The following is a 16,496-nucleotide window of genomic DNA, read 5'->3' on the forward strand; positions in this document are numbered from 1 at the left end:
GCCGCTCGCAGTTAACGGCCGTTCGCTGGTGGGTGGTGGAAGTGGTTGGTGGAGGGGGACGAAGCACAGACTCGACAATATTACTCTTTGTGTGCAACGTCGCGCGTGGGCGGGTTAGGGTGCGTATATACACACAGTAATATATTATTATGGTATACGGTATTACGGTGTGGTTTATATCTTTTTTTTCGTTTTTCACATCACCACCACCCCTCCCCCCCCCCCCCCCCCCCGTTCACCAAACAAACATCGCTCGACATTCGAGATGAACGGCCGCGGAACCTGGGCGGCGGCACGTCGCGAGTACGCGGATGTGCGTGCACGTCTAAACGGCTGCGGTGTCGTTGCGGGTCAACAACCGACAATTTCTACACGAGTTTGAGAGAACACACACGTAGTTGTATACCGATTATTGTAATAATACACAGCATCGTGGTGTACGACGCGTCGCGTTGTCGATGTCGATGTGGTATTGTCACTAATAATTGTCACCGTCGTCGTTTGCAGGATCGTAAACGCCATCGACGCGTCATCATTGGACATATTGTATACCTCGCGCCTGTTCGTAACTATCAGCGGCGTATTTAGGCCTGCGCCTCCGGGGACCCCCAAGTACATCCAAGTTGGGGGAGCCCGGGAGGAGGCACAGTACTTTTATCACAACACTATAGTGCCTATAATGTTATTGTTTTCAATAAATAAGTACCTATAAATAATAAATTAATATTACTATCATTATTATATTTATTTTTATTTTATCAGCTTCTGGAACTAAACTCTTTCTAGCATCACTATTTAGTAATTTAATGTCTGTGTTTAAGAGGGCCTCTGCCCCCCCCCTAAAGGCTTAGGGCCACTAACTTTCACGCTATATGCCGCCTGCAACTATATAGATACGATATTACAAAATCGCTGGCAGTATACATATTTTGTACTGTTGTGAGTCCGTGTAGACATATCTATAATATTATGATGCCTCGTTTACCCGCGCATGCAGGACCCGCCCCCGCACCCCTTAGAAATTGATGTGCACACTCTCCGCAGATATACACACTCCTACCCACCTCCGCAGTCATCGTGAAAATCCTCTTTGGTCGACTTATAAATATATATATATATACAAATTGATCATGTGGGGGACAATGTTTTACAATGTTTCAAAGTTTTCCTTCACTCTTTCTCTTTCACTCCCTCTTTCTTTATCTGTCTCAAGAGAAAAAATAATCGTTTACGACATAACATTTGTTTGTGTAGTAAAATTAGTCTAAGAATATTTAGGTCATCTAGATGGGGTTGAAAATTTCAGACGCATCTATACTTGTATAATACATCATACCCTCTTTCGGTCGCATGCTGCAGCATCATCTGTAGTACTATACACGGTAGAACGATTTTATAGAAAAAAAAATGGCCATAAACGAAAAGAAACAATTTATTCTTTCGACGTGCGTTTTCGGTCGGGTAGACATGCGACATGATTGTTATACGTCATGTCTTCATCAAAATATATATACGAGACGCCATCGCTGCTATAGTTGGTTGGCGATTTTACGCATGAATAATTCGTTTTTTGTCTTTAATTTTTCGAAACACACAGAGTTGGTTTCAGCTTAACTAATATAAATGTACATATACCATAATATATATACAATGAAATATATATATATGAAATAGACTTTCTAGTTTCGATACATGTTATATATAAAAATACAGGATTCCAAAACTCCGCAATACCATTACAAAGTTTGTAAAATAAAAGATCCTGTTTATTTCTATTACATCGATACCACTTCCATAATAGGTCTTAAAAACTTAATATTTCAAGTAAGGGAACCCGGCGGTAAACCTAATTTCAGACTTTCGTAGGCGAAATATATATATATGTTTACAGTAAAACAATATAAAATGCATGTGGTAATTCGGAATGTACATTTAATATTCGAAATTATATAGGCTCATTCCTAAATTGCTAAGCATTAACAATAAACAAACTGAAACTGAGATTTTCTAGAGCATGATAAATAATTAATTAAAGTTGAGCTGCTACAGTAGTTTGGACTGTATACACGGTTGCCATAAATAATAATAATAAAATATAATTATCACTTACCCTGTTTGTTAAGTAGGTACTCTGCAGGTGCAAATATATTATAGTGTCACCACATTACGTCTTCGTTGATGACAAAAACATCTTCAAATGACAACTGCTCGTGTAATTTATTATTCAACATTTCTAAAAACATTATACAGAATGTACAAGCCGATTAATTAGATAGTTGTTTAACAAAGTCAAATATGATCATAATTTATTTCAAGTTTAAAGCATAACATTTCCATTCATAATGCTGAGTTTCCTAATTAAAACTTGGGATGAAAGAATAAAAAAAAAACAAACAAAATATATTCCGTGAAATATTTTTTTAATGAGACAACGGAAAAAGAGGGACGACCGCGACATGCCTGTCTTAATGAAAGCTCTGCGTAGTGAAAATGTACTCCTTATACGTTTATATAAACTAAAAAAAGATCACAGAAATCGATAAACTTCATAAATATAAATTTACTAATTTCACGATGAAACGAATTATAATTATAACACTATACTAATTAGTATTTAAACAATTAATATTGAATGGTATAGGTACACAGATTTTATCGTTATCAAAATATAAGCAAAACTAAATAATAAAATATTATGACAATAATTTTGATATATTTAAGCAATCTGTAAAAAATCTAGTCAGAACAAAGTTGATACTAAATAGTAATATTAGGCAACAAAACTATTAAGTATAAACCTTAGATCTATAGATATTAGATTGATATACTGTATGTATGTCCATTGTAGATTATCCTTAATTACACTACGGAAAGTTAAAATAAAACAAATTATTAGGCACAAATTATTATATTGTTTTTAGCAATAGTTATATAGTTTGAAAATTGTTAACTTTTCAAAATTAAGTTAAACAAAATTACGTTTCTTACGGGGTTGGTACATATTATTTAATTTAATAACTGTTGACCTATATTTATATTTGAAATATAAGGCTTCAAAAACTGATAAAATTAAGAACTATATTGGGTGTAACAAATCCTATATTTAAAAAAATGTTTTAATTGTCAGTATTGTTTATATTAGGAGTCGGCCACCCAATTGATGTCAAGGGCCAAAAAATAAACATAATATAGATTTTTCAACACGCATACCACAATTCGATTATATAATTTACTAATTGTTTACATTTAAGTACCTACCTAAGTAATTATTAATTATTATAATATTATATACATTGTAATAAACGATACAGATTCGCTGGATACTGAATTTGGTTCAGTATATTATAATAATAAACATTTGAATTATTAATTATAATTATCATTATTTATGTAATAGATTACACATATATTGTGTCTTATATAGGGTCTATTAACTGGTCTAATTTATTTAACTGTAATTTTAATATTAATGACAATTAAGATACTTTTTACTCTCATATTGATTATGCAATAACTAATTGTATTCCAAAAGTCCGTAGACATCTGACATAGGTTATCTTACTTGATTAAGTAAAAAACTAAAAATTTTAATTATAGAAAAAAAAACGCACACCATATTTTCAAAATCTTAAAAACACCTACGACTTATTTTAATTTTTCAAATATTCGTAACAAATGTAAAACTACTAGATATCGGGATTATAATTAATTTATTGATAAATTCTAAACTTGTTAACAAAACTACTTTCCCCTTTGTGATCATATTCTTATTAATAAAGAACATAGCTTTCGTCCTAAGCATTCAACAATTACTAATTAAATGTATATTTAAACTATCAATTTTAGATTAATAGTTATACCTACTCATTGATTTAATTTTCTGAATGATTAAAATGCATGTTTAAGACTAAATTATTAATGTAACATTATCATTAATTAAAGTCAATACATTTTTAAAGCGGCAACTATAATAACTGTAACTATTACCTATTATTATTATCAATTTAAAACAGTCAATTGCTGAGTAAATTTTAGTAAGATACCTAGCTGAAAGGTAAAATCTAAAAAAATGCCAATAAAGACGTATTTGAACGATTGTTTTAAAAATGCATAACATTAAAATGCAACGACCTATAAAATCTTGGGATCTTTGATAGTAAATGTGACGTTATGCGGTTTGTACCCATATAATAATACATAATAGTTTAACATGATGGTTTGGGGAACCTTATTAATATCATATAGGTATTAGTTATTCAGGGAAGACAAAAGAGATTTTTATCAATAAAAAGACACGTTTGGTTTATAAATCTAGAATAGTTATTAATATATTTTAAATAGTACTTTACTGTAAATATATTAGAAGATGGCTGTTAATAATTGTATATTTGAGTTCGCTCGTGTTGATGGTGAGTATCAAACTAACTGCCGTGTGTCATTAAATAATCATTTGGATGGAGTCAAAAAGTGTTGAGTGTGTTTATTTTGTGTCGGTCAATTATATAGTGTGTATTTACTATTTAGTGTATAATGTATATAAAGGATCTAAGATGTAACAAATGTTACATTATTACAATAGTTATTATTTACTTATTAGATATAAAATATAACTTATCATCTACGAGCTGCGATATTCAAAAGTATCAATAACGAATTCACATCTTGTCGTGCGCAGACAATGTGGCAGATGTGGCTACTATTTTTTACCACCCACCCCTTTACAGTTCAAACTGTCACCTCTCAAAAAAAGTATACATGCCTACTCAAAAATGCATAGATAAAGCATACTTAAGCAGAAAACTAAAGTGTTATACATAAATTAAATAACGCATCTCTCGTGTTCTGGAATGCATTGTCGTTATCATAATAATGCTTCCAAATTCCAGCAATTAGATGGAAAAGACAATTAGGATATAATTATTTTTTCCCATTTTTCGGTGCCTACGTAAAAATAAAAACTTCAGGTGCGACTATAGCCCTTTAATAGCCACACTCGTACGCCTATAATGATTATATTATTACTTACCCCTACCTTATTTGCAGTAAACCAAAAATGTATAAATATCGTACGGATTTCCGATTTATACACATAACACTATAATCTACATACATTTGTAGATAGTAGATAACCACAAATCAAGAGGGGGATACCTACTCAAAATTATATCCAACGTAAAATAATAATTTTTTTACAGTAAAAATTTCTAATATTCATTATTTTCCTAATAAAATATGTGTACATTTTACAATAATGCATTATTTATAAGTAATTATAATATAATTGATGATACACAATTAGTTTAATTAATATTTAATTTATTATAAATTAAAATAATATGTTATAATAATTCATAGGTATACAAAAATATAAAATATAATAATACATAGGTAATTATTATAAACCTGCAGTAGTGCTACAGTGGATTTTACTTTCTTGATTTTAAATCAAGTAAGTATGATAATTGAAATAAAAAAAGTCTGAATTTTGAAAACTTCAAGAATTTATGTTAAATAGGTAAATAATAAAAATGTGACTCAGTAATAACGAGTAGGAGAGTAATGCTAATAATAATATTCCCGAAATTATTTACCTTCTACTGATACAAGAAGAGAGTGAATTTTGTAGAAATATATTGTCATGAAATAAGACATATCAGTGAAGTTTCGATCCTGTTTGGCTGTGTGCACCATTGATATAAACGCATGATACATCACGAAGAATAGTATTCTTATAATACACATGTATAAAATAATGTTTGTAGGCCTCAAAACTTCCATTTCAGAACTACGAAACGCTTCGTCCATTTTTCCAAAACTTATTTAAAGACTTAAAGTGTTCAAACTATAAGCATATAAAGATATATCTATAGCATTTATGTCAAATACTCAAATGGTTCGAACTAAGTAAGTAGGTGCCTATAACTTACTTTTATTTTATTGAGATTTTTATCGAGCAAATATTTGAATGTAGGTGATATAGATACCTATATATTATGTGAATAGGGCTCGAAGAACAAAGTACAATTTTGAACAAAGTAAATTTAATTTTTATTATTATTACAACACATCCCTCACTATCGTGTATTCATAATTATTATTGTGATAATTTAAATAATACAATAATATCAAAACAGTTAGAGTTTAATTTTTTATACTAGACAGAGTTGACGGTGAAAAGAGACCAGCATACTCAACAATAACGTTTATAACAAAAAAAATGTAATCCGTTGTCTAATTGAAGAATATGAGCGGAGCTATAGGTTCTAATGGTTCTATAATGATGTGTGTTTTTTATTTGACGTCACCTTTAGAAGCAAAAAAAAGCTTTAATTTTCTGTTTCTGCGCTCTGCAGGTAATCTGCGGGTAACTAAATTAGCTATATTATTATAGTAATTTATTTTACTACTTGTAATATGGTAATTTTTGTCGAAAACATTGCACTCATTATTAAATTATTAATATTTCATCATTATAATAGTATATAATATTTAATATTTAGGTTATATTATTATTATTGACTTTTAAGTCTATACTCAATACCAACTTACTGTAGAACGGTATGAACAGATTCGTGGTACAAATATATACAATAATGCAATACCATACAATTATTCTAAATGTTTCGAAAAAGTCATTGTGTACCTATGTATGAAATACAATAATATAGGTAAAAGTTTCAAATCTCAAACAACTGCTTAAAAAAAATGTGCCTATGTATATTTAATATTTTTAAATAGCAACCTATAGTAACAACTTATGAGGAACCATGTACTAAATTTTGAGTAAAAATTTTTTATCGACATTTAATAGAAAAAAAAATTAAAAATTTAAAATATCTATAAATAGCTCAAAAAGAGTAAAATATTTTGCAATTATACCACATGTTTAGAAAAAGCTCATATAAAAATTAATTTCAGTGAACATTTCAAGTACTTAATTTGTTTTTGAATTAGGTACCTATTAGAGGTGTTCCGGGTACCCGGCTATCGAGTCCAAACCGGGTACCCGGTATCATATTCAGTACCCGACTAATACTCGTTACCCGGCAAATTATTAAAAGATGACTTGGACAGTACCCGGTACCCGGTGTAAAGCTACATTTTTACCCTGGAATATACCCGGTACCCGGTTTAATAAACCCGGCACACCCGGGTTATTAATAAAAAAAAAAAAATGTGTGCCCGCAATCGACCAAACGAAAATATTTTATAAAATTATAATAGTACTAGCCCCTCCGGCCACCATGCTAGTTGTTATGACTATAAATCGTTACGTAATTAATAATTATACGTTTACCGATAACGATTTAAAAATAGAGTTACCACGCACAGCGATTATAAATGTTGACAATTGACAATATTATCTTGTTTATCTAAAATCTACTATTTATAATCAATGGGTATAATATTATTAATATTTAATATTATATTGTTATGGGTTGTAGACTTGTAGCTTGTTAGGTGTTGCTTTATTTCTCAGTTGTCAGTTGGTTGTTCATACATAAATGTATAAAAGTGATTACTTCCTAGTGTCTACCTACTGGCTTACTGCTTATGAGTTGTGAGTGACGATTGATCACGAAAGTTGTATACAAGGTACGAAGTTCATACTATATAATATATAATTAATAATTATTATTTTAAAAAAAATTATTACTCGACCAATACTCGAGACTCGGTTTAAAAAAAATTATTACCCGACTAGTACTCGAGACTCGGTTTTAATAAAAATTATTACTCGACCAGTACTCGAGACTCGGTTTTAACAGATATTGTTACTCGACAAATACTCGGTACCCGGTTTATAAGTAAAAACTGTACCCGGAACACCTCTAGTACCTATAAACTAACCCACCTACAACAAAATAAGAAAATGATTTTGTCGAAAACTTTGTAAAAAATAACGTTTCTGAAGTTCTTGGAATTTTGAAGACACACAAAAAAACATACACACACACACATCATTTTAAAATCAATGTTAACCTGTTAAGAATCTAAAAAATTATGGGAAAACCGAAATATTTAAACAATATAGGTACTTGATAAAATCGATTTTGTTTTTTTCGGTTGTAATTCAAATATAAGCACCTAGATAACCTACTTTAAATTCTCACCAAATATTTATATTATTGCATAATCAACTAATCAAGACATGTAATCTTCTATACATAACTCTTATTGAGCTATGTAATATAAAAATATTAATAATTTTGATCATGGTTATGATACTATTTTTGTTTGTAATTCAATTAAAAACTTGAACTTTAATTCAAGGATCTTCAAAAGTTTTTCTTACAGTTGAATGTATATAAAATTTAAATTTTTCTATAAGCGTCTGAAGTTTAAATTTTTACGAAATTCGTGAATACCACAAACGTTTGGAAATAATTTTATAGTTAAACATTTTTTTATAAGCATTTAAATTTTAAATTTTGCTGAAGTCGAATATGTTAATTTATGAATATCGATTTTTTTCTTTAACATTTCAATTATTTTATTTGAATTCAATATACTTATATACCTAATCATAGGACATTTTCACCATTAGATACGAACAATATTATGATTTTCAAAATAGTTGGACTAATTTAATAACACGCTCATCCAAAACCTATTCACACGTCACACCGTTCTAGTGTTCTAATATACGTCGGTATTCGGTAGACAGTAGGTAACCTTAGGCTTACACCTAAAAGACATGCAATTAAAGTGGTTAAATGTGCAAAATATCATGCAAAAACAAATTTTTATTAGGAATTATATAACTAATTTTTCAGTATAGGTATGTACTTCAAATTTTATTTTTATTGCTATTTATTTTTTGTATTATTATTATTTATTAGTTGGCATTAAGAACTACTATTAAGTAAATATTATATAAAAATATAAAATTTAAAATTTAATTTTAATTTAATTTAAATAAAATAACAATAAATTTTAATTTAAAAATTTAAACTGATTTACAATATTTGATTAAAATGTACTATCATGTAGATTTCTAAGTTTTTTTTCTATACAATTATGTCTTCTGTCAGTTAAAATGTATTTCAATTGTTAAAGCACACGTTATACATAGGCTATAGACACTTATTAGTAAGTTGTTATCGAGCATTGTTTATAGTAGATTATAATAGTAGGATGTTGTTTTAACCCTTTCAAGCCCAACGACACAATGAAGAGATAATAATATCTTCTCTACATCGTGCCCAACGATTTTTGGAACCATTCAATCATATATATTTAACATTATACTGAGTATAAGGTCTAATAGGTGGTCTATGATCACAGATATATATATAATATTATTATTATATTATAATTATCATATTTATTATATATATCCATAGACTTGGAGAAAGTTTCTATAAGTCTATGTATAAACCTGTGTCTACAGTCTACACGATTATATAAAAAGAACTTCTTCAAAATTATAATCGTGACTGTCTATATTCTGTCTATGATTCAATAGTTTTTGTTATCTTCTGTAATCAATTTTAATCCTAGAACAGTGTAGCCAACACCGAAATATGCGTATTTTCATTTTACACAATAAAGAACAAAAAAAAATTGATATCAACAATATTCTTTCTGATAAAAATTAAAAACCACTAGATAGTAAAGTTGTAGATACCGAGGTTTATAGATAATGGAGATTCATTTCGGTAGACGCTTTTCTAGATTCGTTGGGCAACCATACTATCTTTAATCGTGGTAGATACTAACCAAAATCTAATAGTATAAAATGGCATAAAATTAATTTTGAGAGAATTCTAAGGAAAAAACTTTTTACTAAATTCGATATCTATCCGATCATAATGTAGGCATGAAAGGGTTAAATCTATGTAATTTCCATTAATTGAATAATTAAATTGTTATAATAATTATTGACAAATGTAGAAAATGAGTTTGAATGTAGGTAGGTACGTACTTGAATTATAAGTGTGCGTAAACTTGTGATTTACGTTCACAACCAATAGCCACTTTTTTGCCTTCTCTTTTCAGTTCTCGATACTTTTCAATCCAACACTTTATTTAAAACAATGACTATTACCAATAAATTGTTGGCATTTTAAATTAAATGATATCAATTATAAAATCTTTGTATACAATTATTAGAACAATAAAACACAAGTTGATTACCGGCAGTAGTAGATCTACAACTGAAGTACAAACTGTATGTGTATATGTAATCGACAATCGTAGTAAGTATCGTCATTATATTAACTACGTCGTACTCTATCGATATATATATAACTATATGTCTATATTATTATTAGATATAAATGTCCAATATTTCATACAACAATATAATATACCAATGATTAAGTAGATTATGGAAAAAAAATATTTGTTAAAAAGTACTAATTATTTCATATTATTTATAAAAAAAACCTGAAACGTAAAACTTTCTTTAATTTAATCTACATCTCTTGATTTGGATTTGTAGCTTGTAGCTATAGGATTTAGAACACACTAAGGGCGTAATTAGGGGGGTGGATGCCCCCCCAAAACTTTTTTTTTTATCGTTAACATTTTGATCAATAATGACCAGTCATGTTTGCTAAAAACGTATATCCCCCCCCCCCCCCCCCAAACCAAATTCCTAATTACGCCACTGGAACACACCATAAAAAGATGCACTTGCACAGTTGTACAGGAATCCGATCTTACTCCAAAGTCATAATACATAAGTTAATAATTGTTAGTATTTTATGAAATAATATAATATAATATTATGTGATTCACACTCAGTCACACGATTATAGTAAAACGCGATAATTGCTTGATAGTTGATTTCGTCACCGTACGAACTTCACGATAGTTACTATAATTACTATATATCATCCGATCATCGTGTGACCGCGGCTTTATTGGCAAAAATTAGTTCAACCTTCCATATTATAGGTATTAATAGAAAAATAAATAACTTGTAAATATTGTAAGTATTTTATAAAAATATTGTTATCGTGAAGTGTTTTACAATAAAAAAAAGTACCTACCTATTCCGGTAATAAATATTACGCTATGTTTTTGTTACCACGCGGAATGATAATATAAGATTATAATATTATGTTCTGTTGAGTATGAACTACATTTAAATAACAACAAGCGAAAAATTTAAGTATCGAAGATAGAACGATTTAATGAAAATAATTAAACAAGCACAATTTTTTCATTGTTTTGCATATTTTACAAATATTCGGAATGCATGACTGCACTTGTGCATGCATTTTTCAGTACTTTTAGTGGCCGTTCAAACAGCTGTCCTCCAACCATAAACAACCGTCAATCGTTGATGCACTATCGTCTATCACCGCCACCAAAGCATAGAACCACAATCAGACCACTCCAGTCAGTGCTCCAACCACCACCTACAACTCCACAAAGTAATATTCACCATGTATCTTCTCATATTCTATAATATTACTCTATGACACTGATTAGTGATTTGTATTTTGTGCCCTATGACCTACTCCACGGTCTTATCCAAGACTGTGACCTCATGACAAATTAAATAGGTATGTCAGCAATATTACCGGTTTAGAAACAAATCGCGCACCCACCCTCCGCCAAGCCATGTCCTGTGACGTAGGCATTTCTCCGGTTCTCATTGGTCCACTGCCGCCCATGCCGCAAATAGCCGCCGCCGCCGAAGACTCCACCACTACTTCACCGCTCAGCCAGTTGGAGAAATGATTACGTCACAGACATGCGTATCACGAGTTGCTGACATACCTATTTAATTTGTCATGCGTGACCATAGAGTAATATTACTCTATGTGCGTGACCTGCTCGAAGCACGAAGCCAGCCTCGAACACGTTATCAGCTATAACAGTGATTAATAGTCTATCACTCCAATTGTAATTCAGTCAAGGTGTATTGAATATTGATACACCTTGGATTCAGTATATTTTCAATTTTCAGTCACAAATTTCCTTAGACCTATAGTGTATACTATATTGTATATTATGATCTAAGCAGATTTCTATATATATAAATATTAATGATCTTTAATCAAGAAGTCTGTCGATTTAGTGCATGACAAATTAAATGTATCATGACTAGATGACCAAACCATAAAATATCAAACTCCGGTTTTCATAACGTGCCGAAATGAGTCCATAGGGTAATATTGTTGGGCAGGACATGAACATATAATATATAGTTATTAGTTTCACGACAGACATCGGACTTGAAAATACTGAAAATAGCCATTGCGTTGCAATAACTTTCAAAAATGTTTAGACGAGCCTGTGGTTCTATTTTATCCGGTTAGTAACATAATCTATTAATATCTGTTTAAAGTATTTTAGACTAAAATGGAACAAATATTTGCAAAACATTTAAATTAACACCTTATATCATTATTTAGATGTAATTAAGTACTGAAAATATATCATCAGCTCATCATGACTTGGTTATACTACCTAAATTTTGATTTATTGCGCTAGTTGCTAATACCTACTTTTTGGCAGATATTCCATCTTTAAATTAAATTAAAGTTTTAATTAAGTAGCTTTTAAGTTTATGTTATGCTTATAACATAGCTCTTCTTAAGAAATTAAGGCATAATTCTAGTTTAGCTCCCATGTGATTTTTCAATATTTATTTTATTTATTCCTACCTACCTATGTGATTACTAGTTTTTTATAAAAAAAATTAAGGTGCCATCAGAATTTTTCGGTTCAGACTTAGTTTTGAAGATATTATAGTGATTGAAGTATTAAAATATTATGACATAATGGGTAACGCAAGCTACAGAAATTCATGGTAATCTTTGCTGGGTGTATACCTATGTGCTTTTAATTATTTTGTTTTAACTCAAGGTGCTTTTACATAACAAATATAGGAATGTTTTTCGATTTTTAATTGTCCAAGCAAGTGAGTAACCATGCCGGTTATATCCTATGTGCTTCTAATATTTCAAAAAGAAAAATAATTTCGAAGCTAAACTAGAATTATTCTAAAATTAAATATAAAGTATGTTAATCTCCCTTGTTAGGACCTAATGTGTTATGTGATATTGTTGATTTAGTATTTGTGTTGGTCTTAAGTGTTAGAACAACAAAATAAGTTATATATCAATTTATTATCATGGTTCAAGACTTATAGCACCTAAAATCATCAAAATAAGCTCTAATCTATTAAGTAGAAAAAGTAAACTAAAAAATCCCTTTTAAACTCCAAAAAATAAAAATGATCTCTCCTCAAATACTTCCATTTTTTTTCTCTTATAAAATATTCTGGGTATTTGTGCCTGTTCCGGGTATATTTATCTAAGGGCCGATTTCACCAACACAGTTAATCACAGTTAAAGTTAACCGGAATTTTAATCGGCCGAATTTGGCTGGTTAAATATCTGTTATCAGCCGATTAAGCGTTAACCGTGATTAACTGTGTTGGTGAAATCGGGCCTAAGACTACAAAAACCAATTAATTTCTGTCACTGTTAACACATGTGTTGTCTATGGTTGTCGTCAAGACACCGTGCTGTTCTATGGTTTGACGCCGTAGCTAAACCATACCATTACTAATATAATTATGATGTATAATAACTTCAAACATTAATCTTCAATCTATCAACTTAATAGTATTTTATATTTTCAGGTGTTCGCCTTATGCGTCTACAAGTAGAGAATGTTTCAAGTAAAACTACAGGTTCTTTAAATAAGAGCTTTAACAATTTTGAAACAAATAGGTTCTATTCGTCCATTTTATCCTCCAATTTTAAATCAGCAGAAGGAATTATGAACAAGAATATACCTATTGCTCAATCTAGTATAATGTAAGTACTATATAATGTACATCATTTTTATTTATGGCATATTAAAATATCTAGCTAAATCAGGAAATGGAAATTTATATTGTTTGATTGTTCAATTAATTTTGAGGCAATATAGGTTTTTATTTTTGTCAAGACTTAAAACAATAAGTACCTAAGATTTGATTTAAGATCTTTGATGCTTAAATGCTTTCTTTTGATTTTAAAGCTATTATGTATTTATGTATGTAAACAATTTGTATAACAAATACTATATTTAATGCTTTCATCCAGTGGCGCACACTGGAGGGTTCAAGGGTAGCAGATGCTACCCCTGATTTTTTTGGTAGGTGGGTAGGCGGGGACCCCCTGGCTCCAAAATATTTACATCATAAAAATTCTATTATGTATAAAAATATTGAAAATAAACTATTGAATAAGTCATTAGTCTATTAGCCAATATAGAGGTAACCGATTCAATATGCTACATTGCTACCCCTATTTATTTTTGAGTGAGCGCCACTGCTTTCATCTAAACTTACAATGTTTAATGTTAACTGACAACATTTTATATATTTAGTATACTTTGTGTAAACATACTATAACACTAATATAAAATACTGATAGATTATAATCAATTATTATCAACATTTTCGTAATAATTGGTCTAAACGCCATTTGAACAACGATTTATAATCATTAACTCATATTATTACAACTACAAATATAATATAACTGTCATGGGGGACAGGCCCCCTCAGCCCTCCCCCTTGAATCTGCCACTGCCTCCAGCCGGCTTCCGCGGCAAGTGGTGAGTGCCACGCATTATTCCAACAACGACCTAGTTTGAATTTTGCATAGATTAACACAGTAAAGGAACTTTTCGTCTGCAGTCATTTGTCGGAAACTAAATCTGATAATTAAAACCGATTTAATCTAGTGGTATGGTCTGACCGAGTTAGTCAAAAATCTATCTCAACCTGAGGATACTTTTATATGAGACATAGTATACATATTTGGAAATTCTATACAAAGTAAAAAATAAAACTATATTATTGTATGACTATGATATGATATTATGACAAGGATCTTAAAAATCAGAATAGAGTATAAAATTATTGATTGAAAATTATTATTAATTAACTTTATAGTAACTATATTACGTTACCATACTTGTATTTCACTTTTATTAACAAATTTATCTTTTTTTAGGTTTGATTTCAACCTTCAGCAAAAGAGAAATCTAACAAAGTTCTCTTTACAAAAAGGGAAAAGGAAAACAGTGAAAACAGTTGTAGATCGATTTTATCGCCTGGGATGGTAATTCTTATTTAATAAGTTAAATTTCTTACTTCATTTGAAATTTAAATTAATGTATTATTATAAATCTATCTACTGTATTTACTTTATTGTTTTTGAAATCCACTAAAACGTGTTTAAATTATATTTCGTCATTATTTTATACAAAAATGTATACATATATTTAACACAAATTAAATATTTTTTATTATATTAAGTATTTAATTGACAAAAGTATCAATAACATTAAAATTAATATTTTAAAACAGGCTGAAAAGAGGAACTTATTTCAAAATAATATTTTTTGTTTAATATTAGTGTATTGTATACATTTTTTAGGGGTATATGGATTCGAACTAAATGTGGACGTCAAAAGAAATTGTGGAAAAAACCAGCTGCTAGAAAACGAAGATTGAGACAACATGTGTTTTGTAATGCCAAACAGTCAACACTTTTAGATAAAATGACAACAAAATATTGGAAGAAAAGGAGGTTTTATCCAGATGATCCATATGAACCTTACCACGATAGAGAAGAATATCCATTGACCAGAAAAACTCCAATATCTTAGTGTAAAACAGTTGTAATATCTTTGAAATGTTTGTAATAAATATAAAATTAACATATGCACATGTAATTTAATATATTATTAGGTGTATTTACATTATATGTGATTATCAACTACTCAGATAATCAAAATATTTCTAAACCATAATAATCATAGATAATAAAGTAATTAGTAATTATCTATGATAATAATAGCAAAGGAACATATTTTATTTGTACAATTTAATTTAAAATTACTATATGAGACAGTGAACTCTTTCTTGTCTCTATGAGAATTTTAGGAATAAAATATATGGGAATTGTTTTAACATTTTTAGATTTAAAATGAATGACTGACTGGATTAATTTACTTTTTGGAATAACATTTAAACAAATAAAACATAATTTTTAAAAATATGAATGGATATAATATCTTGTTATTCCAAAAATTACTAATGGTATATTCTTTTTTTAATCTATATATTTTTAGTACATATAAATGCATATTTCTAAACTTTTTATGGCATATTTTACCAGATTTTAATGCATAAATGCATGGTTATTTAGGCATTTTTTGAGTCAAGTCTTTACGAGCCATGCTTATAAATGTATAATATTACGCTTAATGTCTTTAAGGTACAATATTCAAAATTTTAATTATAATAAATTATAATAATAGATTCATATTAATATAATTACAATTAAAATGTTATTAATAATTGTTATAGTTAGTTTAATATCTATAAACCATCTACGATTTATTCTATTTTAGACTTAAGTACTTTATTGTATAAAAGTTTGACATTCGCTTATATGACTGTAACTGTATTCTGTATAGCACTATAACAGTATAGCCTCTATAACAGTTATGCTGATTTCTATACTCAA

The 16,496-nt window shown here is 29.2% G+C and overlaps 2 protein-coding genes across 7 annotated transcripts in view; one reads left to right on the forward strand and one right to left on the reverse strand.

Annotated features, from left to right (window-relative positions):
• LOC132939554 (uncharacterized) overlaps positions 1-11,138 on the reverse strand; it is a 36,485-nt gene extending 25,347 nt beyond the window's left edge. The window contains exons 1-2 of one of the 2 annotated variants that reach the window (XM_061006788.1): positions 11,001-11,138; positions 2,111-2,233 (exon numbers count right to left, since the gene is read on the reverse strand). The gene's annotated coding sequence lies outside the window, so the exon portion shown is untranslated. Of the gene's footprint in view, positions 1-2,110; positions 2,234-9,928; positions 10,381-11,000 lie in introns of those variants that run through there. The other variant, XM_061006787.1, reaches the window with a different exon arrangement.
• On the forward strand, positions 9,994-15,688 carry LOC132939555 (large ribosomal subunit protein bL35m-like). 5 transcript variants are annotated; one of them, XM_061006790.1, is made up of 5 exons: positions 10,063-10,202; positions 11,239-11,387; positions 13,610-13,787; positions 14,976-15,083; positions 15,402-15,688. In XM_061006790.1, exons 1-5 carry the CDS (start codon positions 10,177-10,179, stop codon positions 15,631-15,633), a joined length of 693 nt encoding a protein of 230 aa, XP_060862773.1. In that variant the 5' UTR covers positions 10,063-10,176; the 3' UTR covers positions 15,634-15,688. The 5 variants fall into 5 exon arrangements, with proteins under 5 accessions (XP_060862774.1, XP_060862773.1, XP_060862772.1 ...); XM_061006791.1 differs by lacking the exon at positions 11,239-11,387 and having other exon boundaries at positions 9,994-10,202; XM_061006789.1 differs by lacking the exon at positions 10,063-10,202 and having other exon boundaries at positions 11,075-11,387.
• Positions 15,689-16,496: the final 808 nt, after the last annotated feature.

The sequence above is a fragment of the Metopolophium dirhodum genome, chromosome 2 (genome assembly GCF_019925205.1).
Source record: "Metopolophium dirhodum isolate CAU chromosome 2, ASM1992520v1, whole genome shotgun sequence".
Taxonomy (NCBI): Eukaryota; Metazoa; Arthropoda; class Insecta; order Hemiptera; family Aphididae; genus Metopolophium; species Metopolophium dirhodum.

Coding starts and splice junctions, on each gene's coding strand:
- LOC132939555 (XM_061006789.1), top strand. CDS start 11,210: ATGACTGCACTTGTGCATGCATTTTTCAGTACTTTTAGTGGCCGTTCA. Junction 11,388..13,609: donor ACCACCTACAACTCCACAAA/GTAATATTCACC, acceptor TTATATTTTCAG/GTGTTCGCCTTATGCGTCTA. Junction 15,084..15,401: donor CGATTTTATCGCCTGGGATG/GTAATTCTTATT, acceptor TACATTTTTTAG/GGGTATATGGATTCGAACTA.